General features: G+C 52.0%; 1 protein-coding gene across 4 annotated transcripts in view; it reads right to left on the reverse strand.

The window, feature by feature from the left end:
- Positions 1-27751, reverse strand: part of PDE4B (phosphodiesterase 4B) — a 226341-nt gene that overhangs the window by 17111 nt on the left and 181479 nt on the right. For 3 of the 4 annotated variants that reach the window (XM_065673102.1, XM_065673104.1, XM_065673105.1), the window contains one exon: positions 12470-12582. In XM_065673102.1, the coding sequence (XP_065529174.1) occupies positions 12470-12582 (113 nt within the window). Of the gene's footprint in view, positions 1-8151; positions 8302-12469; positions 12583-27751 lie in introns of those variants that run through there. The other variant, XM_065673107.1, reaches the window with a different exon arrangement.

Here is a 27751-nt window from a genome sequence, read left to right on the forward strand (position 1 = left end):
CAGGGCCGGTGCCTGCAGCCCTGCCCTGGGCAGCCTGTTCCAATGCCTGAGCACCTCTGGGGCAGGAATTGTTCCTCAGCTCCATCTAAACCTGCCCTGGGGCAGCTTGAGGCCGGTTCCTCTTGTCCCATCCCTTGTTCCTTGGGAGCAGAGCCCAGCCCCTCCTGGCTCCATCCTCCTGTCAGGCACTTGTAGGGAGCCATCAGGTCCCCCCTGAGCCTTCTCTTCTCCATCTGAACCCCCCAGGTCCCTCAGCCGTTCCCCATCACACTTGGGCTCCAGGCCCTGCTCCAGCTCCGGTGCCCTTCTCTGGCCCCGCTCCAGCCCCTCAATGTCTGTTGTAGTGAGGGTCCCAGAACTGGACACAGGATTCGAGGTTTCCCCCTCACCAGGGCACAATCACTGCCCTTGGCTCTGCTGCCACACTGGCGCTGACACAGGCTAGGATACCCTTTACTTAATAACACCGTACCTTTAAAAACCAACCCAGTTCAGCCTGCTGATGGTGCACATGGAAACCATGATGTCTTCACTGCTCCCAGGGGGTACCTGGGACTATTCCTGAGCTTCCCTTGATGTGAGGATGCTCGGGAGTGACACTGCTTGCTCTGAACTGCATTGCCATTTGCCTGCAGGCAGAGAAAGCAGGTTGCTGCCTCTGTCCAGATCGATGCCTGATGTCATGTGCAAAGCTCTGTAACGATCCCTTCATTGAATTGATGTGACAGCAAAGGGTAAAACAAACAGATTGCACGCTAGCGATGAGAAAATACCAACTGCTCTGCCACTGAGCAAACAGAAGTGTTGCTGCTTCTGAGAGCTCCTGCGTGGCCCTCAGCTTGGCAATTAGGATCGTGCCCATCAGCAACATAGGGAAACGTGCTCTTATTTTCATAATTAGTAATAATCGCAGAGCCTTTTCCAAAGGAAATCAGCACTGCTAACTCCATGTGCAGATGGGAACTGAAAAATGCATGCGGATGCAATAGGATGTACATGGGAGGGGATGGCCACCCCAGTCCAAGGGGGTCTTCATTGAATCCCAGACTGGTTTGGGTTAGAAAGGACCTTAAGATCATCCACTTCCAACCTGCTGCCACGGGCAGGGACCCTTTCCACTGGAGCAGCTTGCTCCAAGCCCCTGTGTCCAACCTGGCCTTGAGCACTGCCAGGGATGGGGCAGCCACAGCTTCTCTGGGCACCCTGTGCCAGCGCCTCAGCACCCTCACAGGGAAGCACTTCTGCCTAAGATCTAACCTGAATTTTCCCTGTTTAAGTGGGAACTCATCACCCCATGTCCTATCGCTCCAGTGCCTGATAAAAGAGTCCCTCTGCAGCATCCATCCTTAAAAAGAAGCAAAACCAAGAAGCAGGCTTAGTGCTCCCGTCTCTGTACCCCAAATTTGACCACAGGACCACGCAATCAGCTGATGAAAAGAGTGCAGATAACGTGTATAAGATGAAGCCCCAGCTGAGGTCTGTATTAACCAACCAGCCATGGTGCTCCAGCTGACCTTCCCGGCAAGTCACAGAGGTCTAAAACCATCTGGAGGGCTGTGTGAGAAAACGCCATCGCATCGCGTGGAGCTTTCCTGTTTTGCATGCTCTGCAGTAACTGCACAAGGCATCTGAAGCAAATTAAGTCTCCCAGAAATTGAATCACTCTTTGATTACCAGCAGTGACCCTTTCTCATGCGTGCTCTGCTAGAGGGAATCACAGTTGCTTTCCAGCTTCCCAGTCGTGCGTGTGTGTGGCAATTTCCTTGATTACTGTTGGGAAAGTTCCCTCGCGGTTCCCCTCCTGGCTGCCCACGCCGCTGCTCACGGCTTCCCTGCACTGCCACTTGCAGTGGTGGCTTTTACGTCTTCACTGCAGCGTGGGGCTGAGCGCTGGCCCCAGCACAAGGCTCAGCAAGGACACGACCACGGGGACCTCTGTGGCGGCATCGGCACCGAGCGCATGGCAGCTCCTTCAGCCCATCCTAACCAAACACTGCAGATGAAGCTCACCTGCCCTCGTTTTTGTGCTGAGGAAGAAGATTTGGCCTGGTTTATGGTAGGATTTACCAGATTTAGGAGCCCAAGCAAGCCTGGAGTGCACTGGCTCCAGGGCTACCACGTGCGATACGGGGTGGAGCCCAGGGCAGCATCCAGCCCCAATGCTTCAATGTGGAAAATCCCACCTTCTTGGCTCCTTATGGAAGAAGCAGATCTCCTCCTTTCTCGGGAAGGTTAGGGAGAGCCACACAGAGCTCTTGGCCTTTCCAGCCCCATGCTGTTACTCCCGTTCTTATTCCCCCTTGGAGTAGGGCATGAGAGGTGTTGCTGGTGCTTTACAGGGAAAAGAAAGACAGGAGGATGGATCTGCTGCTGATGTAAAGCCTTTGAAGTCAATTTATACCAGCTGGGGCTCCCTGAGGCCAAGAGTCCTTATGCAAAGAGGCTGCTTAAAAAAGCTGTAGTCCTCTGCAGGAGCTGAGGGCAATTTCAAGATAAAAGAGCTGCAGAGATGCTGTGGGCTCCAGCCTGGAGAACCTGAGGAGAGTGGGGTCCCACCCCACACTTTGATGAGGAATCTCGGTGCAGATCTCCAGTGCGTAAAGATGTTTATAAACCGTGTTCCCGGCGACCCACCCTTCTGACGCAAACATCACGTCCCTCGCTCCTCCAGCGCTCCTCGAGACCTCAGAACAAAGGGGTTTGTGGTACCAGGGCTCCTCTCGCCTTTGATTTCAACCCAAAGGCAGCTGGGCTGAAGCCTCCTCGGAGTAATTGCCCTGGTAAATTAGTACAGGTCCAGAGGCACAATTAAACTACGGTGGATCTGTTTTAACAGCTTTTCTCCTAGGAGTAGGGGATGGCCAGCCCTGGGAGCTGGGGAGAGTTGACACTCACCTGCCTGTGTGACGGAGCAGGAATGAGAGTCCAGCCGGAAATTATTTACACACAGGAGGGAAATTACTCATCCGTGGATACAGCAACCAGGTCCAGGAGTGAATGCGTAATGCTTTTGTCTGGAGCCCTGGTTACTCAAGGGGAATGGATGTGACACTCGTGCTACTAGAGATTTCAAACTGAGATTCAACTCATTGTCTGCATTTGAGAGCTAGAAGATGGGTTTGTTAATTCCTAGCCCTCTCTTCCCAACATGGATACCTCACTCCTGTATTGCACACAGGCACCTGACCCTTAGGCAGACAAAACTCCAGGAGTTAAGACTTTGCTTGGGCACAGGCAGAGTGATGCCGACTGGGTGCCATGCTGGGTACCCCTGGTCAGAACCAGACTTGGTACTTCTGCTCCTGAGAGGTCCAGGAAGCACATCTCTGGCACACCAACACCGTGTGACTTGCTGAAGGCAATTCTTCATTCCTCTGGGTTTTATCTCAAACTACATTTGGAAAACACGGTGAGGCGCTGGCACAGGGTGCCCAGAGAAGCTGTGGCTGCCCCATCCCTGCCAGTGCTCAAGGCCAGGTTGGACACAGGGGCTTGGAGCAAGCTGCTCCAGTGGAAGGGGTCCCTGCCCGTGGCAGGGGTTGGAGCTGGATGAGCTTTGAGGTCCCTTCAACCCAAAGCACTCTGGGATCCTATGAAAACCTGCCGATTTTGGAGGCTGGAGCATTTCTTTTGTTGTTTCTTCCAAGGTTTGCAAGTCAAAAGAGTTAAAAATCTCTGCTTTACAGGAACAGTAACTGGATCATGATCTGCCTTTTCCTGACATTACCTCACTTACAGAAACTATGTCAAACACATTCTCAGCTGTCCTTGTTCCTTCATAATTCCCATTGATTTTCCTTTTTAAGCACTCCCATGAAGGACAGTGGGATGGGGCATCTCAATGTGTAAAGAAATAATGAACCTGTTTCACAGAAGAGAACGGTTTCAGGCATATTGCAGTGCCTGCAGAAAAGTGGGATGGTTGCAGTCAACTATCAGTCATTAAAGAAATCAAATGCTTTTTTCAGCTCTTTCTTAGTTGCTGCTTCCTAAAACAATATAGTTTTTAATGTGCGAGAAACTATTTTTAATGAGATACAAAGTACTATTTGTTTTTTGGGGTTTTCTTGTTTTCCCTTCAGCTTATTTTTTAAACCAAAAAGTAAACAGAGGGTTATGAAATCTCCAATTTCACATCAAAGGCGAGTTGATTTATATATGTGTTCAAAGGCAGACTTGAAAGGAGTAACATCATGACCAACTTGTTGGCCTGATGTTATTAGAATAATTTAAAAATCCACAATGTAAATGTTGATAAATAAATAGCACGTTGCCATAAATCAGCATGTGGCTGCTCATGAAAGCACCGAGCTCTATCTGATGTAGACAGAGCAATATTCAGATTTCACCAGTGAAGTTTAGCATTTCTGAAAGCAGCAGAACCTCCCTGGGGTGGGATGGATTGATGCAACACAGGGCTTCAGAAGCGATGGAGTGGAACCTGAAGCAGGAGCTTTAGCACCGGTACCAGTTCCAGCTCATTTCCAGACAAATGAGACTTGAAACATGCAAATTGCATTCAAATGCCGGAAAGGAACAACTCCCCATAGGATCCTACCCAAGGAAAGTGTTGTGAATTAGCACTGCCTAGAAATGATACTGAATTTCCTTATTGAAAAGCACATTCGGGGCATGTTACTCACTTACTGGGAACAGGTAGGGCAGAGGAAAAACCCCCTCCACCCGATGCTGGGGAATGGATAAGGTCATGGAGAAACTACCCCGTTTGCTTTCCTGAAAGTGGATGTGTCATGTGTTTGTAAGGTGCGCCCTGCCCGCTGGAGCTGTTGTTGGCACAGGGAGAAAACGCCTGCCATGCCCTGCAGGGACAAATCTGCTCAGCACCTCCCGGATCCGGGCAGTCCTGCAGAGCCTGGTGCCGAGGGATTCAAGTCTTGGTGTATCCAGCACCATTGTGTTTGGTACCCCACAGCCCTCGGTTCGGATTTATGTTTGTTGGGATTGATACGGGGTAGCAGGGCTGAGAGAGTTGAAGATTTCATGCTGCACGGTGTGACGAAGCGCATGGTGTGTATCTTCTTGGGTGGAAAAGACATTACTAATCCTCGGGTGGATTAGACATTAAGAAGCTCTTCCTTGTGAGGGCGGTGAGGCACAGGGTGCCCAGAGAAGCTGTGGCTGCCCCATCCCTGGCAGTGCTCAAGGCCAGGTTGGACACAGGGGCTTGGAGCAAGCTGCTCCAGTGGAAGGGGTCCCTGCCCGTGGCAGGGGTTGGAGCTGGAGGAGCTTTGAGGTCTCTTCCAACACAAACGATTCTGTGAAGACCCGTGGCAGCAGGGTATGGCCCAGGCTGCAGCTTGAACTGAAGCTTTGGCTTCCTTTGGAAGAAGCTCAGATTGGTTTCTGCTTTATCCAAAATACTTTTCCTGTACTCAAGTCTCTTCTAGCCAACTAATACACACAGCTAGACCTGGAGTCTACAGATCAGCTTATTCGATTTGGTACGGGTTTCCTCACCAGCAAGTACCAAACTGCACACAGCAAGAGCTCTCAACTGGACACAAGCTCAGCAGTGATCCCCTGGGAACCACACTCTCTCTCCATCATTAGAAGGTGCATTTTGTAACATAAACCAAATTGCAAGGAGGAAAGACCACACAAACGGCACGTTAGAGGGAAGAGGCAACCCCCAAATTAGCACCATTTCTTCCCAAGTGGCTGAGCACAGCGTGATGAGCGCTCATAGCAGTTTTTCACCCCAGCCCTGCTTTGATTCTTCACTCCAACAAGAGGCGAGGAAGTAAAGCCAGAAACAAGCAAATAAACCACATTTGTTCTGCAAAATCACTTTTACAGAGTGGTGGAAAACTGTTTGTCATGTTAACTGCAAGAGGAAAATCGTGAGGAAATGATGCCGAGTGCCAGCCTGGGCTGAAGGCTTGGAAGCACCAGCGGAATGGAAACCTACAGCAGCTCGTTTGTTGGTCTTAAGTTGATTAAAGAAAGACCTGCTGCAGCTGACAACATCTGTGGCCTGGAGAGCAGCGAGTGCTCCAGGAGGCTGCAGATCTCAGACCAAAATCTGCTGTCAGTCACACCCATGCAAACCACACTGCTGAAGCCTCGAGTGCTAAAGGAAGCCAAAGGACTACGTCAAGAGCCCACAAACCAGCGCAGCTCCTCAGCCTCTCGCCCTGCTGCGGAGCAGCAGAGGCACCCCTGCTCCCCCTGCCATAGGCGATGCTGGACCCTCGGATGCAATATACCTGGGTTATATTCTCAAGCTTCAGGACAAAAACAACTGAGAGGGAAGAGCATTTGTCATTTAACAAGAGGGCAATGCAATTAAACAGGGGGTTTTGTTAATTGTATGAAGCAGCAATTTAAAATTCATTTAAATTTGAGTCAAGCTCTGCAGTCATCATTTAGGCAAATCCAATGGGGTTTTACCTGAGTAGGAGAACAGGCTTTGGAAAATTCAAATAGCTTTGTGCCCTCAGATGACTTTTCCAAGGTGCCCATGATGAGAAAAACTCTGGTAGCTTCTAATTGACAGAGGTCTGATTTGCTTCAGAAAACACAGGCTAAAGAGCAAGACACCAGTATAGCTCCACTACAGCAGTATCTCCCCCAAAACCTGTGGCCGTTGGTCCTGCCAAAATGAAAACGAGCCTAATGCAAGCCCCCAAACCCTCCAGAAAGCACTAATTCATGTAAATACATTTAAATGAAAACTCCTCCTCGCACAGAGATAGGCAAATGATTCGCAGAGTAACTTTTCTGCAGCGTTTGCCCAGCTGGGCTAAACCAGCAGCAAGGTGAGGCACTACTTGTTTGTTTGCTTTAAAAACAGAGCAAAGGCTTTAATCAGAGGAATCTCTCCCTCTAAGAGCTCTGACGGATGAGCCTTGAAACCAGTACATCTCCACAACATGTCCTGGCTTTGATAACACCACATCTTTCAATTAGGTTTCACTTAGTGCAAGCATTTTGATCACCAGCTGCCTCACTGAAAGCAGTTGCTTTGCAACTGAGTGAAAAATGAGGAGTTTGGAGCCAGGGTGTAGGATCCTGGTGCACAAAATCAGGGTCAGGGTGAGGACTACTCCAAGGGTTAAATCTGCCTCTGAAACCCAACTCACCCTCATCCTAAGGGATGCTTCTCCTCCGAGGTTTCGTGCGTCTCCAATATCCCCACTTCACTTGCAGAGAGGTCACTGCTCTGAACAGTTACTCACTCTCCAGTCCTTCCCTCAAATCATGATTCATTTTGAACCTGCCTTTGAGCTACTATTTATTTAAGCCCCACCCTAATGTGTTGTAACGTCAAAGTCTGAGAATGCAGAACTTTCAAACCCAGCACATCCTACAAGCAGAGATGTTTAAAGGACACCCTAGAAGGTCCTGGGCACCGGCATGTCCCAGTGGATCATAGAATCTGGGGATGGTTTGTGTTGAAGGGACCTTAAAGCTCATCCAGCTCCAACCCCTGCCATGGGCAGGGACCCCTTCCACTGGAGCAGCTTGCTCCAAGCCCCTGTGTCCAACCTGGCCTTGAGCACTGCCAGGGATGGGGCAGCCACAGCTTCTCTGGGCATCTCAAAAGGTGGTGCTGGCTCCTGACACTTTTCACACGGGCGCAGCCTTCCCATATTTCATTTATTTTAATATCTGAATCAGTTACCCAAGATATCTGGCAACTGACAGCCCAGAGGGCTCGCAAGACCAACAGATGAGACGGCTAAATAAGCCCACGTACGGCCCCACTGTCCCACCCCACTCTTATGACATATTTGATCTAATCAGAATGATTTAGAGGCCAAAGAGCGAGGGAGGAACAATAGGATGGATACAGAGAGAGCTACCCTAAAAGTCCATTTATGACAGCGATAAGAACAGATGCGCAGGAGGTGACTCAAAGCCAGGTCCCCAGGCCTTGAGGGCTTTCAGTCAGAGCCCCAGTGCAGAGCTGCCTCCTCACCCAGGACTTCACTGGAACCTGATGTTTGCCACTGCCAAATGCCTCTGTCAAAATCCTCGGCTCTCACATCCCACATAGCTTTGCCTTAAGAAATACAGCGCCGTGTCCCCCAAAACAGGGACATCCTCAGGACAGATGAAAAAGCAACCAGATAAAACAAAAGCTGGAGTGAATATTCCCAACCTCAGCCAGAAACAGCTCCCACCTACCGCAGTTCTCATGGAGCATCCCGACCGCCGAGGTCCTGCTCTGCAGCCAGCAGCTGTGTGGCTCAGAAACAGTTAAACCACCACCGACGTCAAACCGACACGGGCAACTGCGTTAGGGCTCTGCAGGGACCAGCTCTGCAGGGACCACGTGGAGCAATGCCAGGGGCTGCTCCGACCGTCGCAGATCCCCGTTTCCATAACGTGAGTCCCCGGGCGAGGGGAATACCGGCTCCGGAGCTCAGTGATTCATCCCGGCTTGTAAAAACAGGAGACGTGGAAGTCTCTTTGTTTCGCTGGCTGCTGCACAGGCGAACAAGCCTCTCTTTGTGCGGCGCTCCGGCTATTTTAAAGCACGTTAAACAAAGGAAGTGCCAGCGAAAGACTAAACAGCTCGGCACCACTTCAGGGAAACATCACGTACGAGGAGGACAAGATTCGGGGCTGATGGCCGGGCAGGAGATGGGAGAGCAGTGTGGAGGCTGTGCAGCGCGGCACATACGCCGCTGGCACTTGGCCCCGCACCGCACTCGACCTCCACCACTCCACCGAGGAGTTTACATTAGCGTCCAGATGTTTATTTAGCCACTGGCTCCTGAACGCTAGGTGCGGCCTCGCTCCTCTTTCTGACCAAAATGCCCTTGGAAAAACAAGCAAAATGACATCAGTTGTGTTTATCTTAACAGCTTCTGGCCCACAAGCAACCAAGATAGGAGTGTGGAGCCCCAGCGTGCCCTCAGCCGCTGCCCCAAAGCGGCCTTGGGTGGCAAGGTTTGGGTTGGGTTATCCAGCACTTGGGAGTAACGGAGACGTCTCTAAGAGCTGAAAGAAGAGAGCTTAAGGATTTAGTCTGCAGTGGTGGCAGGGAACAGTCTGGGTGTTGAAAGTTCCGAGAGCACAAGGCAGGCACCCTGACGACAACACCTCTGCCTACTCAGAATCAAAACATCCCCACAGACCACAAATTACGTTATCTGCCCATTTACTTACTCAATGGACTGTAAAAAGCTCTGAATAAGACTGAATTTAAGGGGGTGGGAAGGTGCTGCTTAGGTCTGTTCAATATATCTATTTTACCTGTGATCTGGGCTCTATTCTGCACGGACCAGCAGGCAGATGTTGAGATAAAACACATTTTCTCCATCCTTCATTTCTATAGTAAGTTCTAAAAACTTGGAGCTGGCCAGATCAGCTTCAGCCGGGAAAAATGCTTGCTCCTTTTTATGACCCCAGGGATGGATGATCCTGTCCTCCCCAGATCCCAAATTAGGTAATAGAGCCGAGGGGTCCTGCAGGACAAGTGGGGCTGCGGACAGCTGCCTATGTCAAATGCAGCATTACAGGGTGGCCACCAAGAGAGAAAATCCCCTGTCTTTTATCAGCAGGCTCATGACTCACAAATCCTTCAGAGCCCCAGCAGTTGCCTGAGCTGGAAGCTGGAGAGGGAGATAAATGCAGGGAAAAAAGCCTATATGTGTTATAATGAGGTAAATATGTGCTGCCTGCTTCTACAGGCTGAGCGCCTCCGAGTTTTCTGCAGGTCATTCTGTTTCACTGCAAACTGCAGTGCCATACTCTGTTCCCAGCAAAAGATAGTGTTAGGAAATCAATTCCCTCCACGTCGCTGGCATTCCCTGCAAGCAAGGAGTTTTCCAGGCAGTTACTTAGGAAGTTAAGGCATTGCGCACGGGCAGTTGTTCGGTAGCAGAGGCTGGCAGCTGGAGCAGGGACTCTGCTCTGGTAAATGCGTCAGGACTCACGGATGCTGCCAACACACCCAGGGCACAGAGTTCCCCTCTCTGCCAGTTTATGTCTGATCCCTGCTCTGGCACTGCAGGGTCCCACTGTGGAAGCAGCGCTGCTCCCCTGGCTCACACTGATGTCAGTGCAAGCAGGCTGTTAGCTCACAGCAAGATCAGCTCCTCATTTCCTCACTCCTCCTGTAATTAACTCACACCTTCCAAAAAGCACACGCACATGTTTGAACCCATGCTTCCCCAAACCCATCAGCTTAGAGCCAGGATGCAATCCACATGGCATCCCCCCCACCCCTTCAGCGATTCCTCTCTGGTGCAGGACTTCTGAGAATCCCCCTGCGAACACGTATGCCGCCAGCCTCCCCCTCTGCCTCGCTGTTGTTGCAACTCTGGGTTTTCTAAACTACGTCTGTCAGGAAGGAGACAGGAAATTCGAGTCACACTTGCAACAGCTGTGCCATGCCTACTATCAGTCGCAAATGACGTAGTTTGGCTTGGGTGGCGTGGGGCCAGGAACTCGGCGGAGCGGAGGTCAGGGAGATAGGTCACTGTTTATACTGCTCTGCGCTTGGGAGCATGCCGAGCCCATTTGCTTTCTTCCTATCTCTACTGTTTCTCTTTCCGTTTTTCTTTAATAACGTGGAGCCCAAGCATCCTGTTTTCAAAACACCGGACTCCTTTGCTGTTTATCGGTGACAAATTCAAATGCCTCTGACCGGAGCTGGCACTTGAATGGGTCACTTGGCTCCGGGACAGACAAGGACCGCTGCAGCCTCCTCCTCAAGATGCACATTTCAAACCCAACAGCTTCTCACACTGCAAGATCGCCCTGCAGATAGCGTCTGCCACCAAAACCACAAGCACCCAAACGAGCGTGTGTCCCTGTTCATCACTGATGAGGAAAGGAACCGAGCTGTGAGGCCATTTTAGGCTTCTCTTTTGCAGATGAAAATGATACTGGAAGTTGACCAAAAAGCGCAGACATGTCAGAAACTGGTTGTGAAAGAACAAAGTTTGGGGAACCTTCTGCTCGACTCTGCTCTAAATCGTTTGCACATGGAGGGGTCACAACTTTTAATCACTGCAGTAAGCAATTTAGTGAGTCTTTCACCTTCACAAGTCCAGCTTTGGCACGCAGCAGGAAGAAAATAAACTCCAAATGAAGGGCTTTAGTGTCCACACGGGAGGTGCAGCCTCCTCTGCAGCCTGAACCTGTCCCAGCTTTCACCCTGGCTTCCCTCAACACAAACTCAGGAAAAAAAACTATATTCCTTTCTTGAAAGCTGGGTCTATAAAACTTTTATTGCTTCCTTTGCCCCTGCACATCGCGGTAATCACAAACAGAGGAGGAAGCTGAAATAACACGGGATTTCTTCGCTCAACTTTTTCCATAAAATCAAGTTGGTGATTCAGCATTTCTAATTTCATTAATTCCCAATTAATGGGAAAAAATCACTAATATGGGGTTCCTGCAGCACAACTCAGAACTGGGTTTGGCCACGGCCACTGGTCAAAGGCAAGGCTGCAGCAGGCACAGTCCCTGTCCCAAAGGCGGGGGAGCCACCCTGGGGCTCTGACCCTCTCCATGGGACAAGGCACGGCTGTAAACGCTGCCTTCAAGCCTGGGTGCAAACCCGGGCTCGCCAAACCAAGACAGAGATGGGGGGAGCTGCCAAGCGCTGCCCCAGGGGAGGGTGCGACTCCTTCCAGCAGCATCACCCGGGCGACTTACGGTCTGCCCTGGGGAGATGCTGCAGAGAAGGAGCTTGGCTGATGCTTTAGCTCGGAGGGACGGAGCTGGGGAGTCCGGCTCCAGCACCGCGGGGGGTGTGGGGGTGTGGAGGAGGAACATCAACTTCCAGCACTTCACCAAGGCGTTCAGACCTCGCACTTCGCCTTCCTTCCCCTCTGCTGCTCCTCAGTGTACTCCTGGGACTCCGCTCTCCCTCCTGCTCCTGACTCGCAACACAACGCACTGTTCTTTATGTTAGCACCTCACTCCTCGCAGCAAACTCAATCTCCCTTTTCGCTCACGACGCATTAAAACCCCCCCAGAAAGACCAAAATAAGGTGGCGGGAGGCGGGGGAGCAGCTCATTCCCGCTGCACAGTCCTTGACTTCGCACCCTCCTCATGCGCTGGCAAACGGTGTGGAGCCAGCCCACCACATTAACCCCCAAATTAAACGCTTACCGAAAGGACAGAACAGCAATAAAATAACGCACCACTATGTTTAGAGCTTGCCGCTATTACGGACAGGCAACAATGAAGATAATTGAAATCTGACGTGATAATCTGTTAAAAGCGGCGGGTTTTACAGTGTTTCTGGTTAAATCGGTTCTGAAGGGAGCGCTCATTGAAAGCTCTCTGACTTCCCAGGAGCGAGCCTGGTTCGTTACGGGGAAGTCAGAGAGGTGCGGGTCGCTCTCCCCATACTGCCCCACCGCCAGTTTTATCTGACGGTGCCACTGCGGGGGAAACCCGCATCTCTTTTGCCGGGAGTAACTCGGAGTTACTCTCCCGCACTCCCGCTGCCGCGCACCGCATCCCCGCCGCTCCGCTCACCTTGTTGGATGCCATCTCACTGACGGAGCGGTAGGTCTGGATGGTCTCCAGCTGATCCAGGCACCAGTCGAGCTCCTCCAGCGTCTCCATGGCCAGCTTCTGGTAGGGCTCCTCTGCGAAGAGGCACACGGACATGTACTCGGGCTGGCGCGGCTGCAGGCTCTCCATGCCGGGGCCACCGCCAGCGCCGCCGGAGGTGCCGCACCGCTCCCTCATCATGCGGCCGCCGCTGCGCTCCCCTCGCCGCCGGCGAGCAAATCCCCGCCCGCCGCTGGCACCCGGCACGGCCCCGGCCCCGGCCGCCCGCCCCGGCCCGCCCCGGCCCCGCCCTGCCCCCGCGGGACGGGGAACCGGGCGCCCCCGGGCAGGGCCCGGCCGGGCTGCGGGAGCTAAGGGTGCCCCCGGCCCGGCTGCTGCGCGGCCCGGCACAACCGCGCTGCGCTCGCCCGCGCTGCTGGTCCTGCGCCAGCCCCGCTCCCCAGCCTCTCCTGGTCCTGCTCCCCGTCAGCCCCGCACCTCAACCCTGCCTGGTCCTGCTCTCCCCGTCAGCCCCGCACCTCAACCCTGCCTGGTCCTGCTCTCCCCATCAGCCCCGCACCTCAACCCCGCCTGGTCCTGCTCTCCCCATCAGCCCCGCTCCCCAACCCTGCCTGGTCCTGCTCTCCCCGTCAGCCCCGCACCTCAACCCTGCCTGGTCCTGCTCTCCCCATCAGCCCTGCTCCCCACCCTCTCCTGGTCCTGCAACCCACCAGCCCCGCACCTCAACCCTGCCTGGTCCTGCAACCTAGCTCCAGAAGCCCTGTACCCCAGCCGTGTCTGGTCTCGCTCCCCTCCAGCCTGCCTGCCTAACCTGAACAGCCCTGCTCCCCAGCCCTGCTTCGTCTTGCTTTCCAGCCCCACAAGTTCTGCTCCCCAACCCTGCTAGCCCTTGTCCCTAATCCTGCCTGGTCCTGCTGCCCGCCAGTCCCTGCTCCCCAGTCCCACCAGCCATCATCCCTGCTCCTGTCAGTCCTGGCTCTCCAGCTCTGCTTCCATTGCTCCAACCAGCCTTGACCATGCACCCCACCAGCCCCAAACCTGATGGTACCACTGCAGTGCTATCCTCCTGTGATCCCCCCAGGCCCTGCCACCCAGGCCCTGCACCCCAACCCTACCAGCCCTGTTCCCTGCTCCCACCAAGTTCTGCTGCTTGACCCTGCCACAGGACAACGTGCTCCTGAGCAGCATTCAGCACAGAAGTTCGGGTTTACATAAGCGGATACAGTGAATCATAAAATCTCCCCATGATTGTAACTGCTTCTCATAACAGCAGTGACATGTGCTTACCACATAAATCTGTCAAAGTTAATGGATTCAGCATTTCTGATGGCACTGGCCAAGCAGGTAACAGTGACATCAGAGGTCAGGATTGCTGCGATAGACGAGCAGCAACGCATCTGCTGTGCAGTGCACACACTGCATACACATAGGTCTCGTGTGTGTACACCCATGTCATCCCTGTCACACGCTGGTTGGGGCTGCATGGGGTGTGCTCTCCCACCAAGGCCCCCCAGGTCCTTGGGAGAGGAACCACACCTCAAGCTGCCATTCATCCACCTGCCTTCACAAGGATTCTCCCCATTCCCCATCCCCATCAAGCACTGCACAGCATTATAAGTTCTGTATAGAGACCATGTGTTCATCGTAGAATCCCAGGCTGCTTTGGGTTGAAGGGACCTTAAAGCTCATCCAGTTCCAACCCAGCCTGTCCATACAGTCCCAAGCCCCTCTCCAGGTTTCCTGTAGCCCCTTTAGGCACTGGAGCTGCTCTAAGGTCTCCCCTTAAGGAGCCTTCTCTCCACATGGCAGACAAAGAACCACTGCCAAGGAGTAATTCAGCAATGAACTCACAGGGAGCACTTGGCACAGGCACACTTTAAAGATTCAGTAAACCCGAACCTTTGTGGCACTGGAAGTTAATGTTTTTTTTTCTGGGCTCACAGAGCTCCAAACATGGCAAATAATCTCGGTCTTGCATACTTGTGTGATACATACATCAAAAAGCAGGTGGCAACAGCCAAAACACACAGGACTGGGGTGTATTTTCCTTTCTAAGACACCTATTCTCTATCAGCTACTTTATCATGTCAATGAGTTGACCTGGAAGGGCTCAAATTCCTTGTAATGGAAAACGTTTGCATTGATAAAACTAACATGGGCTACATCGTGATTTTAGGAATAGGGAAAAAAATCTCCTCCACCCTAGGGAAGAGGAGCTGCCTGTATGTTTAACTAAGGCACTGTGCTGCATCCCATGGGTCCTCCAGCTCCAAGGGGTTCACAGAGGGGAGAGCCTGTGACACCAGACCATAATTTAGCCCTTTGGGGTTGTCCAGTCCTGGCCAGGGTCAGGTTTGTGGAACCCACTGTCCCAATGGCTCCTCCTAAATCTTCAATTCACTTAAATCTCTGAAAGAGCCCTCCGAACAGAAATCAAACCTCAATATTCATAGAATCCCAGCCTGGTTTATGTTGGAAGGGATCATCTGGTTCCAACTTACAGCTCATCCAGCTCCAACCCCTGCCACGGGCAGGGACCCCTGCCACGGGCAGGGACCCCTTCCACTGGAGCAGCGACCCCTTCCACTGGAGCAGCTTGCTCCAAGCCCCTGTGTCCAACCTGGCCTTGAGCACTGCCAGGGATGGGGCAGCCACAGCTTCTCTGGGCACCCTGTGAGCTCCAGAGCTGCTGATGGGTCCAGGCTATTCCCTTAGGTTGTTTGTTGAGTTTTGGGTAATAAAAGAAGACAAAATAAACCAAAACAAAATGCAGAAACAAGGAAAGAGGGTACTTATGCAGCACCATCCCTCCCTGTGAGCCGCTTTACTGCTCCACTTCAGGATGACCCGAGCAGTGGGGGGGGTCCCTTCAGGCTGAAGCCTCCTTTGCCCATGTAAAAGCATTATCACTCACAGAGGCCTTGTCAGCAAAACCATTCAGAGGACAATAGAGGGACGATTTAACTGCAGATGTTTTGAGAATTGCCACTTAGAGTATCTCCAGTCCTTTCAGTGGCAAAGATGGAGTAGGGTGATAGTGACCAGTTCTGGTTAAGTACCATTTTAAGACAGAAAAAAAGTGAGTCCTGCTGCTGTTTAGGAGGTGTTTGTGGCCCACCCTACAAGTGTATTTCCATCTAAAAGCGCTTTTCCTTCAGAACTTGCTTTGTCTGACACTACCCACCCTGCCCATTCCCACTGGTCTGCCCACAGCCCCGCCAGGGTCTGGGGACCGGGGAAAGCTGCATCACCCCATCCTGGAATGGCTCTTCTGAAATTCCTCAGCGTCTCCTGGGTTTGCCTAATCTAAGGATTTGTTCAAAGAATCACAGAATCATAGAACAGTTAGGGTTGGAAAGGACCTTAAGATCATCCAGTTCCAACCCCCCTGCCATGGGCAGGGACACCTCACACTAAACCATCCCACCCAAGGCTTCATCCAACCTGGCCTTGAACACTGCCAGGGATGGAGCACTCACAACCCCCCTGGGCAACCCATTCCAGTGCCTCACCACCCTAACAGGAAAGAATTTCCTCCTTAGATCCAATCTAAACTTCCCCTGTTTCAGTTTTAACCCATTACCCCTTGTCCTGTCACTACAGTCCCTGACGAAGAGTCCCTCCCCAGCATCCCTATAGGCCCCCTTCAGGTACTGGAAGGCTGCTATGAGGTCCCCACGCAGCTTCTCTTCTCCAGGCTGAACAGCCCCAACTTTCTCAGCCTGTCTTCATACGGGAGGGGTGCTCATTTCACTCATTTCCTTAAGTAAAGGAGTCCTGAGAAGGTTTCGATGATGTGTGTGCCTCCTTCCAGCAGTGTGCATGCATCTCAGCTCCTGCACCCTCCTTGGTGCTCAGCCCCTCATTTCTCAGCCTGCTTCAGGGCTTTAGCTCGATTTCCTTGGCCAGTAGCTCCATCAAATATACCACATTCCTATGAGTTCCAAGAAATCGATCAAGCAGAAGAGAAATCCTTGTCCTTCTCGATAGAAGGAGGACATGCCGAGCTCAACCCTTCCTAGAAACCCAGTAACTGTCTCCCAAGCCACTTTCTATGTAATCCAGGCTGAGACCAATCAAACTGGAAACCCCAACTGTTATCAAAGCAGCCCTCCTTGGGCATGGACAACTGTTAACTCTATTGTGTTAAATTGGTGTGAGCATTTACAGATGCATTGTGAAAGCAGTGGCTACAATTCCACAGATCAGGCTAAAACCGCACCAGGCATTTCCAGCATGTGAAATTAAAATACATGCTCCAAGAACCCAGTGAAATGCTGAAAACTAGTCAAAGCCAACATTCAGGGGTAACACCAACTAGAAACTGCTCTTCTAGGAATGTAATAACTTTCTACAGGAATGACCTCAAAGGGAATAACACAGATTTTTATAGAATCCCAGCCTGGTTTGTGTTGGAAGGGACCTTAAAGCTCATCCAGCTCCAACCCCTGCCATGGGCAGGGACCCCTTTCACTGGAGCAGCTTGCTCCAAGCCCCTGTGTCCAACCTGGCCTTGAGCACTGCCAGGGATGGGGCAGCCACAGCTTCTCTGGGCACCCTGTGCCAGCGCCTCAGCACCCTCACAGGGAAGAGCTTCTGCCTAAGAGCTCAGCTCAGTCTCCCCTCGGGCAGGTTAAAGCCATTCCCCTTGGCCTGTCCCTACAGGCCCTTGTCCAAAGGGCATTTTCTAACCTTAATAGTTAATATTCATGGATATATATCACATTAATCACACTCAACTATGTTAACATTAACCATACATTTTGATACTGATAATAGTGACCATACTTCAGAGCAGAGCCCAACACAATCACTACCAGAAGGAGCAGCTCCTTTCTTCCTGAGGCCACCTTCCACCCTGCTCAGTGGTCCCACAGCATCTCCCCTACAGATGGCACAGCCGGTGCTGTGTCCAGTACAGCACAATATACAAGATACATTCTTGACATCCCATGATTCACGAGCACTCAGTGCCATGGGTTAGTGGTGTCCTCGGCAGTCCTGGGGTAGTGGTTGGACTTGATGATCTTAAAGGTCTGTTACACAGTTGATTCTATTCTATGATGCCATGACTGCCTGCTTTGGTAGAGGTGGTCATGAAGGGCATGGGAGGGACTGGAAGCAGTGGTAGGGTTAAAAATACAAGCAGAAGAACCCTATAAAAGCAGAGGGGGACAAAAACAAGAGGTGGACAGGGAGAAAGAAAGAGGCAGAGGAGAAAGATGGAGCACATCAGGATCCGCTTGCTGAGTGCCATCTCCAGGGATTCACATAAACAGTAAACACAAGTTTAGGAGCGATGTGACATGATCTTCCCCTGACTCCAATGTGAGCGTCCCGCTGACATCAGGAGCACAACACCTCTGCCAGAAACACTCCTCAACCTTCTCCTGTCGCAGCCCTCGATAACCTTCCTGGTACAGCTGATGCACACGGTCACTTACGGAAAGAGTCCCGGAGTTTCTGGATGAGGACTCCTGGAATCCCATCTGACACAGCTTCAACTGTATCGTGTTTCAGTTTATATTTGGGTGTTGCATAACCCAGCCCTTACCCGTAAAACCACAACCACCGCTTCTGGCCCTTTTCTAGAGCCCTACACGAAACCATTTCAGAGACTGAACAAAGAACTGATCAACAGCAGGAGTCTGCTTCAGTATTCAAGTACTACAGGGTGTTTGTGCCCGACTTTTGATCCCGGTGGCAATGGAGCGGGCACTGAGGTGACATTTCATCACAAGACCTGATTTGCTGCCAGTCCATCAGAGGACAGGCTAGTAGAGCCCTCCCAAGCAGCACATGGTTCAGCGGTTTCCAGCTGGCACTTAGAAGGCTGTAATGTACTGAAATATAATTCACTGATGGGCCAGTATTTGCTGTAACTGCATTTTTGGCATTTTTTGCTCTCCATTCCTTTTAATCTCTATAAGATGATGGAACATACAGGAACTCTCGCTAGAGCAGAGACTTAGCAGCCCATTTTTAGAACCATAGAATCCCAGTCTGGTTTAGGTTGGAAGGGACCCTAAAGCTCATCCAGCTCCAACCCCTGCCACGGGCAGGGACCCCTTCCACTGGAGCAGCTTGCTCCAAGCCCCTGTGTCCAACCTGGCCTTGAGCACTGCCAGGGATGGGGCAGCCACAGCTTCTCTGGGCACCCTGTGCCAGCGCCTCAGCACCCTCACAGGGAAGAGCTTCTGCCTAAGAGCTCAGCTCAGTCTCCTTTTCTTCTTGAACACTTAACAAGTGACAGGTTTTAGTGTCCTCCTTCCTGGGAGTGCTTCAGGGTAAGAGCAAACGTGAACTTCCTGAATGTGCTCTATGAAGTGTTGCAGATGAGGAGGGGGCTTAATACGACAAGCCTTTGCCTGACACCCTCCAGCCCTGCCTGTGTCTGTCTTCCGTACAGCACAGAGCTGCAGCCCCTCACCGCTACCCAGGATATCTCTGAGCACGAGGCAGTGTTATCTGCAGCTGCAGTTGGTTCCTCTCTCAGCCCTCAAACTCGCTGTCCGCATCCTGTTACCCAAATGCCCCAAGTAAGGAGGGATGGTGGGGCAGAGGCCCTTGCCCCCACACTGCAGCAGTGAACAGCGGTGGCTTTACCCTTGATTGACACAGGAAAGCAACCAAGTTAGGAAACATTTTGAAACCAGATCCAAACACCAAAAGACAAATCGAGTTTTTCTCTCCTGATTCTCTCATGATTCTCACTTGCCACCCTCGTCCCCTTTAAATAAATACATCAAGACACAGCATGTCTTGCTTCTGGCAGAAAGTGTAAAGGCTACAGAGTTTTAAGAGCAGGCAAAGTCAGGTGAGTCAAAGAAGTTGCAGAGGAGTTGCAGTTCTCTTTGTTCAATAGATTACTGCAGGTGCCAAATAACGCCGTTTTCCATGATGCAGCAGGTTAATAGCATTAACGGGTTTCTATCTGGTGAACAGATCATCCAATTCAGCAGGTGAGAAACATGAATACAAATATATGCAGATGTATTTAAAAACTCAGCTCTCCTCAAGGCTTAAAGATTACATTATGATATTGATGCTGGGCTGCACCCCCAGAGCGTGAGCAGCAGGTCCAGGGAGGGGATTCTCCCCCTCTGCTGCACTCTGGGGCAGCAGCACAAGAGGGACGTGGAGCTGCTGGAGCGAGGGCAGAGGAGGCCATGGAGCTGCTGCGAGGGCTGGAGCAGCTCTGCTCTGGAGCCAGGCTGAGAGAGCTGGGCTGGGGCAGCCTGGAGAAGAGAAGGCTCCTGAAGGGGAGACCTGAGAGCAGCTCCAGAGCCTAAAGGGGCTGCAGGAAACCTGGAGAAGGGCTTGGGACAAGGGCCTGTAGGGACAGGCCAAGGGGAATGGCTTGAACCTGCCCGAGGGGAGACTGAGCTGAGCTCTTAGGCAGAAGCTCTTCCCTGTGAGGGTGCTGAGGCGCTGGCACAGGGTGCCCAGAGAAGCTGTGGCTGCCCCATCCCTGGCAGTGCTCAAGGCCAGGTTGGACACAGGGGCTTGGAGCAAGCTGCTCCAGTGGAAGGGGTCCCTGCCTGTGGCAGGGGTTGGGACTGTGTGAGCTTTAAGGTCCCTTCCAACCTAAACCAGGCTGGGGTTCTGTGATTGTATGAAATTATGGACTGACTACAGCTAAAAGAGTTAATTCCTAATTCTGCATAGAAAATAAATAGTTGCTTCTAATGGATCGTAACTTCACTCATAAACCTCAGGCATGTAGAGTTTAAGACTCAAAGAAGCCTCTAATAGTCTCTATAAAAAAGGGCTGCCAAAAAACCTCTGGCAGCGAAGGTTCTAAAGCAAAGCATCCCAGCTGATAGCAGCCTTCCCAGCTTCAGCACAGCGTATCCTATTCCACATGCACAGCCACTTGTTTACAGTGCCAGTAAGACATCTACGGGGTTATTTACCTTTAATTGCATCCTGGCTGTAAGAAATTGCAGCTCTTTATAATTAGAAACTTCTTCACGACTCGAGGCTGCCCTTCCCACGAGCACATTGAGCTCAGCTCCTGCCTTCAGAGCAGAAGGTCATCCCAGACCCAAGGGATGGCACCGAGTCACCAAGTGCCCATTTTCCAGGGATTCCAGTTAATTTAGTAAAGAATACTTCACTATCTGAACCGATTCAGACCTGGGATCAAATCTGTCCATTTCAAAGTGAAATGAAGAAGCAGAGTTGCCTTGGAAAGACTTAGACACTGGATCTGTTCCCAACTCCAGTATGTACAACGTGGCAAGAGGCAGGCACTGAAATGTTCCCAGAATGTCTAACAAAGTGATAAAACCCAACAAATCCTGAAGCAGACAAAGCTCATAAGAAATAAAAGATTAAAATAGAAGTATTACAGAAGAAAACGCTTCCTAACTCCCAGCAGGGACAGAGAAGGAGGCAGTAATGGGCGTAATGGATGAACTGAGCTCCATGATGGCTCTTAGGTGAGCTGGGGCTTTGGAGTCCTCGTGTCCTTGTAAGGGAACACATAGATGTTTATCCCAGTGCAGGGAAGCCCTCGCACGCACTGAATCCTTTCTTTAGGAAATGCCTGAAAGCACATTCCCAGGCTCTTCACTTGAAAAGTACACTAAGGGTGCAATTGTAAAATGGGTAAAATTCCCAGTGTGAATCCATAGGACACAACCCCTGTCCCGGAGGTTTTGGGCACATTTGAATGTTTTGCTTATTTTCATATATTCAAAGTCATTTACAAAGCCAAAGAAAAGCAAGGAAAGCATGTTCAGATATGGCTTCTACTTAAACATCATAACAATGTAAATGACGAGTGTTTATCACTCAGAATTCAGCAGAGGACTTTCAGACAACCCATTTTAATGATATAATGTACTGTATTTATGACAGATTATCATAATTGTTGTCATTATTATAGATGACAGAAAAGATTAAGAAGAGAAGGGAGATGCTCTGGTTAATCATGTGAATGACAGATTATTACTTTGTGAGCAGTGTAGATATCATTGATGTTTACTGAAGGCTGCATTTACCTTTCTCAGCCCTTGACTGCTAATGACTAAGAGCTCGTAGCTCAGCAGGCTGGCAGAGAGCTCTCTTGCAGTGCTGGTCCAGCTCTGGGGCAGCAGCATAAGAGGGACGTGGAGCTGCTGGAGCGAGGGCAAAGGAGGCCATGGAGCTGCTGCGAGGGCTGGAGCAGCTCTGCTCTGGAGCCAGGCTGAGAGAGCTGGGCTGGGGCAGCCTGGAGAAGAGAAGGCTCCTGAAGGGGAGACCTGAGAGCAGCTCCAGTGCCTAAAGGGGCTGCAGGGAACCTGGAGAGGGGCTTGGGACAAGGGCCTGTAGGGACAGGCCAAGGGGAATGGCTTGAACCTGCCCGAGGGGAGACTGAGCTGAGCTCTTAGGCAGAAGCTCTTCCCTGTGAGGGTGCTGAGGCGCTGGCACAGGGTGCCCAGAGAAGCTGTGGCTGCCCCATCGCTGGCAGTGCTCAAGGCCAGGTTGGACACAGGGGCTTGGAGCAAGCTGCTCCAGTGGAAGGGGTCCCTGCCCGTGGCAGGGGTTGGAGCTGGATGCGCTCTGAGGTCTCTTCCAACACAACCCATTCTACAAAGCCCTTCTGGGATCCTCACACACCATGTGCTCCACAGAAGACTGGGTCACCAGCTGAACTCACCCGATTTTAAGTTTTGGTGGATATTAGAGGAGAGAAAAAGAGGGGAGAAGGAGGAGAAGGAGACAAAAAAGGCAGGGTGGCCTGTGTGATTTAACAAGGTACTCGTGTGCTCATGGCTTAGCTAAAGGTCACAGCAGGAGCTCCCATTCCCTTCAACAAGAGCATGTGGCTATTTTAACTGGAGAGCGAGATTTGCTACCTGCCCTGCAATCATCACCAGCCAGTGTCTGGCATCCCTCTACAACCCGGGAGCATGTTCAGGAAAACAGGTTTATCAACCAAGGGCATGCCAAAACTTGATAGGAGAGGGCCTTGTGCAGGCTGTCAGCCATTTACCCTTTGCCTTCCCTAATGTATCTGTGGTTACTTACAGATCGTGTGGACATGTTTACATATTTATCCTTGACAATGCCGAGTGAATAACTGACACCAGAGGATGTATTTGTTTAATGTATCCTGTATTCATGACTACCCGTGAGCAGAGAGCTATTTCCTTGAATAAAACCACCGTTCTAACAGATACAACAAATAGAGCTGTGCAAATGGTCTGGAGATGGGCTTGAAAATCCACACGAAGGAAAATCAAAGGGGCAAAGGACAACTGCAGTGATTCACGTAAAACCTGCCATGGAAATGTCCAGGTCTGATAGCACCATCTTATAAACTGCAAGCACTGAAAAAACCCTGTATGTCCAGGTTTCCTTATAGGTGCCCTCTATGTTTTCCAATATTCAGGAAGCAGATTTCCAACTACTTTCCCCAGCAAAGAATCTAGACATGTACCTAAGAGAAGGTATCATCTAAAAGCAAGATGTACCCAGCAAAACTACCCAACATCACACGTGCTGGTAACGCTGCCAGAGTACTAACATGTTCCCTCTTGTAGGTTTATGGACACTTGTGCACTCCCAGTCCGCTGGACTGCGGGGCTGGAATGACAGAGCAATCTAAAATCATGGGAACGACAGCAGGATTGATGCACTTCCCTCCTCCCCAGCAGTTCATTGTATGCAATAAAACTAATTATATCTTTTGCAAAGATAAGTGCAGATGTGCTAAGAAAGGCACAGAGCCCCAGCACCCGTGGAACAGGAGGAGCCAGTATGTTCTTGAGCAATTCCCTGAGCAAATGGATGAGCCTGCCCTGCTCCCCCCTCCCCATCATATTTCTGGGGCTCCAGTTCAACCAGTAACTCTAGCTGCCCCCTCTCACATTTCTCACACCTGCAGCTATGCTGCAGCCTCCCTGCAGCGTGCAAAGGGAGGTGGGAGTTAGGGAGAAGGGCTCTTGGTTTGCTCCCCAGCACCGTGCAGCTGTGATGGGCACTGGGAGAGCCATGGACCAGGGTCGGAGCTCGGCAGGGGCACTGCAGAGGCCACATGCAAACGAGCAGAGAGCTGCGTGTCTCCAAGGAACACTTTCAGTATCACAGGATCCCAGCCTGGTTTGGGTTGGAAGGGAACCTAACACTCATTGAGCTCCAACCCCTGCCACGGGCAGGGACCCCTTCCACTGGAGCAGCTTGCTCCAAGCCCCTGTGTCCAACCTGGCCTTGAGCACTGCCAGGGATGGGGCAGCCACAGCTTCTCTGGGCACCCTGTGCCAGCGCCTCAGCACCCTCACAGGGAAGAGCTTCTGCCTAAGAGCTCAGCTCAGTCTCCCCTCGGGCAGGTTCAAGCCATTCCCCTTGGCCTGTCCCTACAGGCCCTTGTCCCAAGCCTCTCTCCAGGTTCCCTGCAGCCCCTTCAGGCACTGGAGCTGCTCTCAGGTCTCCCCTTCAGGAGCCTTCTCTTGTCCAGGCTGCCCCAGCCCAGCTCTCTCAGCCTGGCTCCAGAGCAGAGCTGCTCCAGCCCTCGCAGCAGCTCCATGGCCTCCTCTGCACTCGCTCCAGCAGCTCCACGTCCCTTTTTTTGCACAAAGCCATTTCAGAAACGTGGACTTTTCCATCCCCAGCGCTAACAGAGGAGATGTGGTAAGAGAGGGCAGGGTAGTGAAACCCCCACAAAGAGCGATGATGGGATTAACGGGCAAAGCCACTGCTAGAGGTGCACTGAAGAGGTGGCACTGGAAGAGATCCAGCTGTGGGGGAGCACAGGCAAAATCTTAAGAGAGGCTCCAAAGCAGCAGAAACAATGGAGTCTGTGTTCGGAGATGACAGGGGAAGATAGAGACCGAAAAAAATGAAGTGAAAGCTTTCTACTGCTAATTGCGAAAATGCCAGGAAATGAGCGAGATGCTGCTGCCAGGAATAACGCCTGAGAGGCTGAAATTGCTGCTGAGAGCATCTGACAACCACAGGCAAAGCCCGGCCAAGGGTTTGGGGGGCAGTTTGCTTTGGGGGTTCTGTTTTCCTAACAACAAGGAGCAGAAGAAATGAGCTCTTCTGATGCACTGCTGAGGAGCCCAGCTTTGCACGTTCCCTAATGAAAGACAGGTCCTTTCTGGGACACACCATTCCGGCTGCCCGGAAAGGCTGCTGGGAAAACGCAGCTCCTACTAAAAAGGCTCCAACACTGCTGAAGATGCCAAGGCAGTGATTAAAACAGCACCCGCCAAGAACATCAGGGACACATCCAGGTCCAAACGGGAAGACTCCGAGGAGCCAGCAGAGATGCCTCACGGCGACCGGGGAGAGGAATATGAGAGGGAGAAAGAAAAGCCTCCCTCGTGTAGGGAATGACACAAACCCAAATGGCTTCACGTCCCCATGCCGCAGCCTTCCCAAGAAGGAAGAAGGCACAGCTCATTTCAGCACTGAAGCAGAGGCTCCCAGTGACGGAAGGAATGCCTGCAGCGTGACTCGGCCACGACGCGAGGAGCCCGAGCCGCCTGCTCCCTGCTCCACTGCCATAGTAGCAGTGATGTTTCTGAGTCAACAGCCGAGGCACTCGCTGCCCCATCAGCTGCGGTGTAACCCGAGCAAACCAGAGCAGCAGTAATATTAGCCTGCAGAAATGTCACTGGGTGGGGGGTTCAGCTGGGCTATCTTTAGCCATCTACAAGTTAATCACCTAAGCTCCCGCAGCCAGTGGAAAGTGGCTGTGGGACCTCCGAGGGGTGATCCTGGTCTATTCTCAGCACCATGGCTGCAATGGGCTGAATCACCCTCCGGAGGTGCCTGTCATCTTCCATCAGCTACAGAAGGCAGCTCTCTATCCCGGTCTCAGAGCTGGCTGGCAGGGACCTTTGGATGTCATTGGCTCCAGCCTCGCACCCCCAGCAGGACTGGCCCCAGTATCACCAACACAACACTGACGTGATGCTCCAGGAGCTGCAGGGCACCATCAGACACCCCAGGCCTTCCTGTCAGCAGCCACCAGCTGGACACGCAGCTTCATCACCACCCTTAGAGACTGGCAGTGCAGCAGTATCCAACCCTGCCAGGAGGCTGTCTGTCCCACCAATGCTGCTTCAGCTTCCACCCGGGAATGCTGTGGGAAATGGTGCCAAAGTGCCTATGGTATATGCACCCGCGGTGTCCCCACAGCCAGGCCAGACCCACTAGCCCTGGCAGGAGGAGGTTGGAGCTTTCATCTACCATTCCCAATCTACTTTCCTGTCCTTCGTGTGTTTGGAAATAGACTCCGGTGGACACCCTCAGTGACCTCTCCAGTGACCAACAGTCTGAGTGTTCCATAGTTCCCCAGATCCCCTTTGCCTTTCTCAAACATGGACCTTTTTCCTGCTGTCACAGACCTTCCCAAGCACCACAGTGTTTCATGAATGACACACACTGACCCTACAGTCACATCAGCCACCGCCTCCAGCCTGAATCCCGTCCAATGCCATGGGCCTGAACACATCCACCTCCTCTAAGTCACCCCTAGCCTGCTTCTCCCTTACTGCCCTCCATCCCTCTCCTTCCTAAGCAGGCTTGGATGTGCCAGGGCCCAGGAAAAGACTGAGATAAAAAAGACACTGAGTACTTTGGCCTTCCATGTACCAGGCGTCACCAGGCTGCTTCCACCATAGACTGACATCTTCTCTGAAGCTCCTTTCCCTACTTCATTGGCGTCCCCTCATTAGTCACAGCTCTACCAGCCTTTGGTCTGCCCTGCTTCACCCCTCATACCCAAACAGCACTTGTACATCCCCTCCTTCATTGCCAGTCCTTCTCACTTTTGGCCTGCTCTTTTTGCACGGACTCGCCAAGAAGCTCCTTGCTTCACCCAGTTGGCTTCTGCTGAAATTCCTGATCTTCCTGCACAACAGGATGGTTTGCTCCCCAGCTCACAAGATGTTGCCTTCTAAACCCAGCCACTACTAAAGATGGGGCTATAATTTTCAGGTGGCCGAAGGCAGGTGAAATTAATCTTGTGACAGTGACGGAGCCTTGAGACCAAGCAGCAAATGGAAGCCCTGGGCAAACAGAGGAGCTTCTGCAGAGCCCTGGTGCTGGGCAGCCTGCTCCCCTGAGCTTTCCTTTGACCCCAATTCCTGCTTCCCAGCCCAAGGTGAGCAGCAGGGGATACGTCACAGGGGCCCAACCATGGTTTTGAGGCAAAGATGAAACATTTCAAGGAAACTCACGGCAAGAGGTGAGCCTGGAGCGAGAGCCAAGCCCTGATGGAGCCAGTTAAGGCAGAACTGGACAAACCTGCAGGAGTGCTGATTGTACCCACCGGTGGCTGGGGTGGATCACAGCCAGGGCATGAGAACCAGGTCACTGCGGACCCGCTGGCAGCTCACTGAGCAGGCCACTGGCTGCTAGCAGTGACCAGGCAGGTGCTGAAGCAATTGGTGTGGGTCCAGGGATTGCGGTTTATTATCGCGGGTGCTGGAGAGGTCCCTGGATTTTGCCAGGTTTTGCGGCAATCACTGCGGGTGCCCACAGGCGGCACCGATCAGAGAACCTGGGAAAGGTTTGGGATGGAAGGGACCTTCAAGCTCCTGCAGTTCCAATCCCTGCCAGGGGCAGGGACCCCTTCCACTGGAGCAGCTTGCTCCAAGCCCCTGTGTCCAACCTGGCCTTGAGCACTGCCAGGGATGGGGCAGCCGCAGCTTCTCTGGGCACCCTGTGCCAGCGCCTCAGCACCCTCACAGGGAAGAGCTTCTGCCTAAGAGCTCAGCTCAGTCTCCCCTTTGGCAGGTTAAAGCCATTCCCCTTGGCCTGTCCCTGCAGTATAAAGACTAAAGATCAAGATTCCCAAACACTGCACCTTTTGCATGACAATGAGTTGCAAAACCAAGGAGTAATCACCAAGAACACCTTAATGTGTCTAATAGGAGCCAAGGAAGCTTCCCAGAGAGATAATTTCTGATCTGAAGATAAGCCTAAAGGTTTAATCTGAAATGCTAATGAGTGAGGAAAACTGGAGCAGCTCTGCAGAAGGGCTTAGATTGGAGATACCGCCTCATCCTGGAGGGGGATGGAGTTCTACCACAGGGCAGTTCCCATCTCGGCAGTGTCCTTCTCCCCCAGCAGCCACAGGAGTGAACAATACAGTGTCACCACCACAAATCAGAAGGGTAAGTGACAGTGCTTTTATGGTGCCAAATGGAAGTAACAAAACGCAGGAAGCATCTTGTCAGATGTCACTTAGCAGTGATATCACGGGGGAATCTGGGAACGGGATTTGCCTGCATAGTAGGAATT

Source organism: Lathamus discolor, chromosome 3, assembly GCF_037157495.1.
Source record: "Lathamus discolor isolate bLatDis1 chromosome 3, bLatDis1.hap1, whole genome shotgun sequence".
Taxonomy (NCBI): Eukaryota; Metazoa; Chordata; class Aves; order Psittaciformes; family Psittacidae; genus Lathamus; species Lathamus discolor.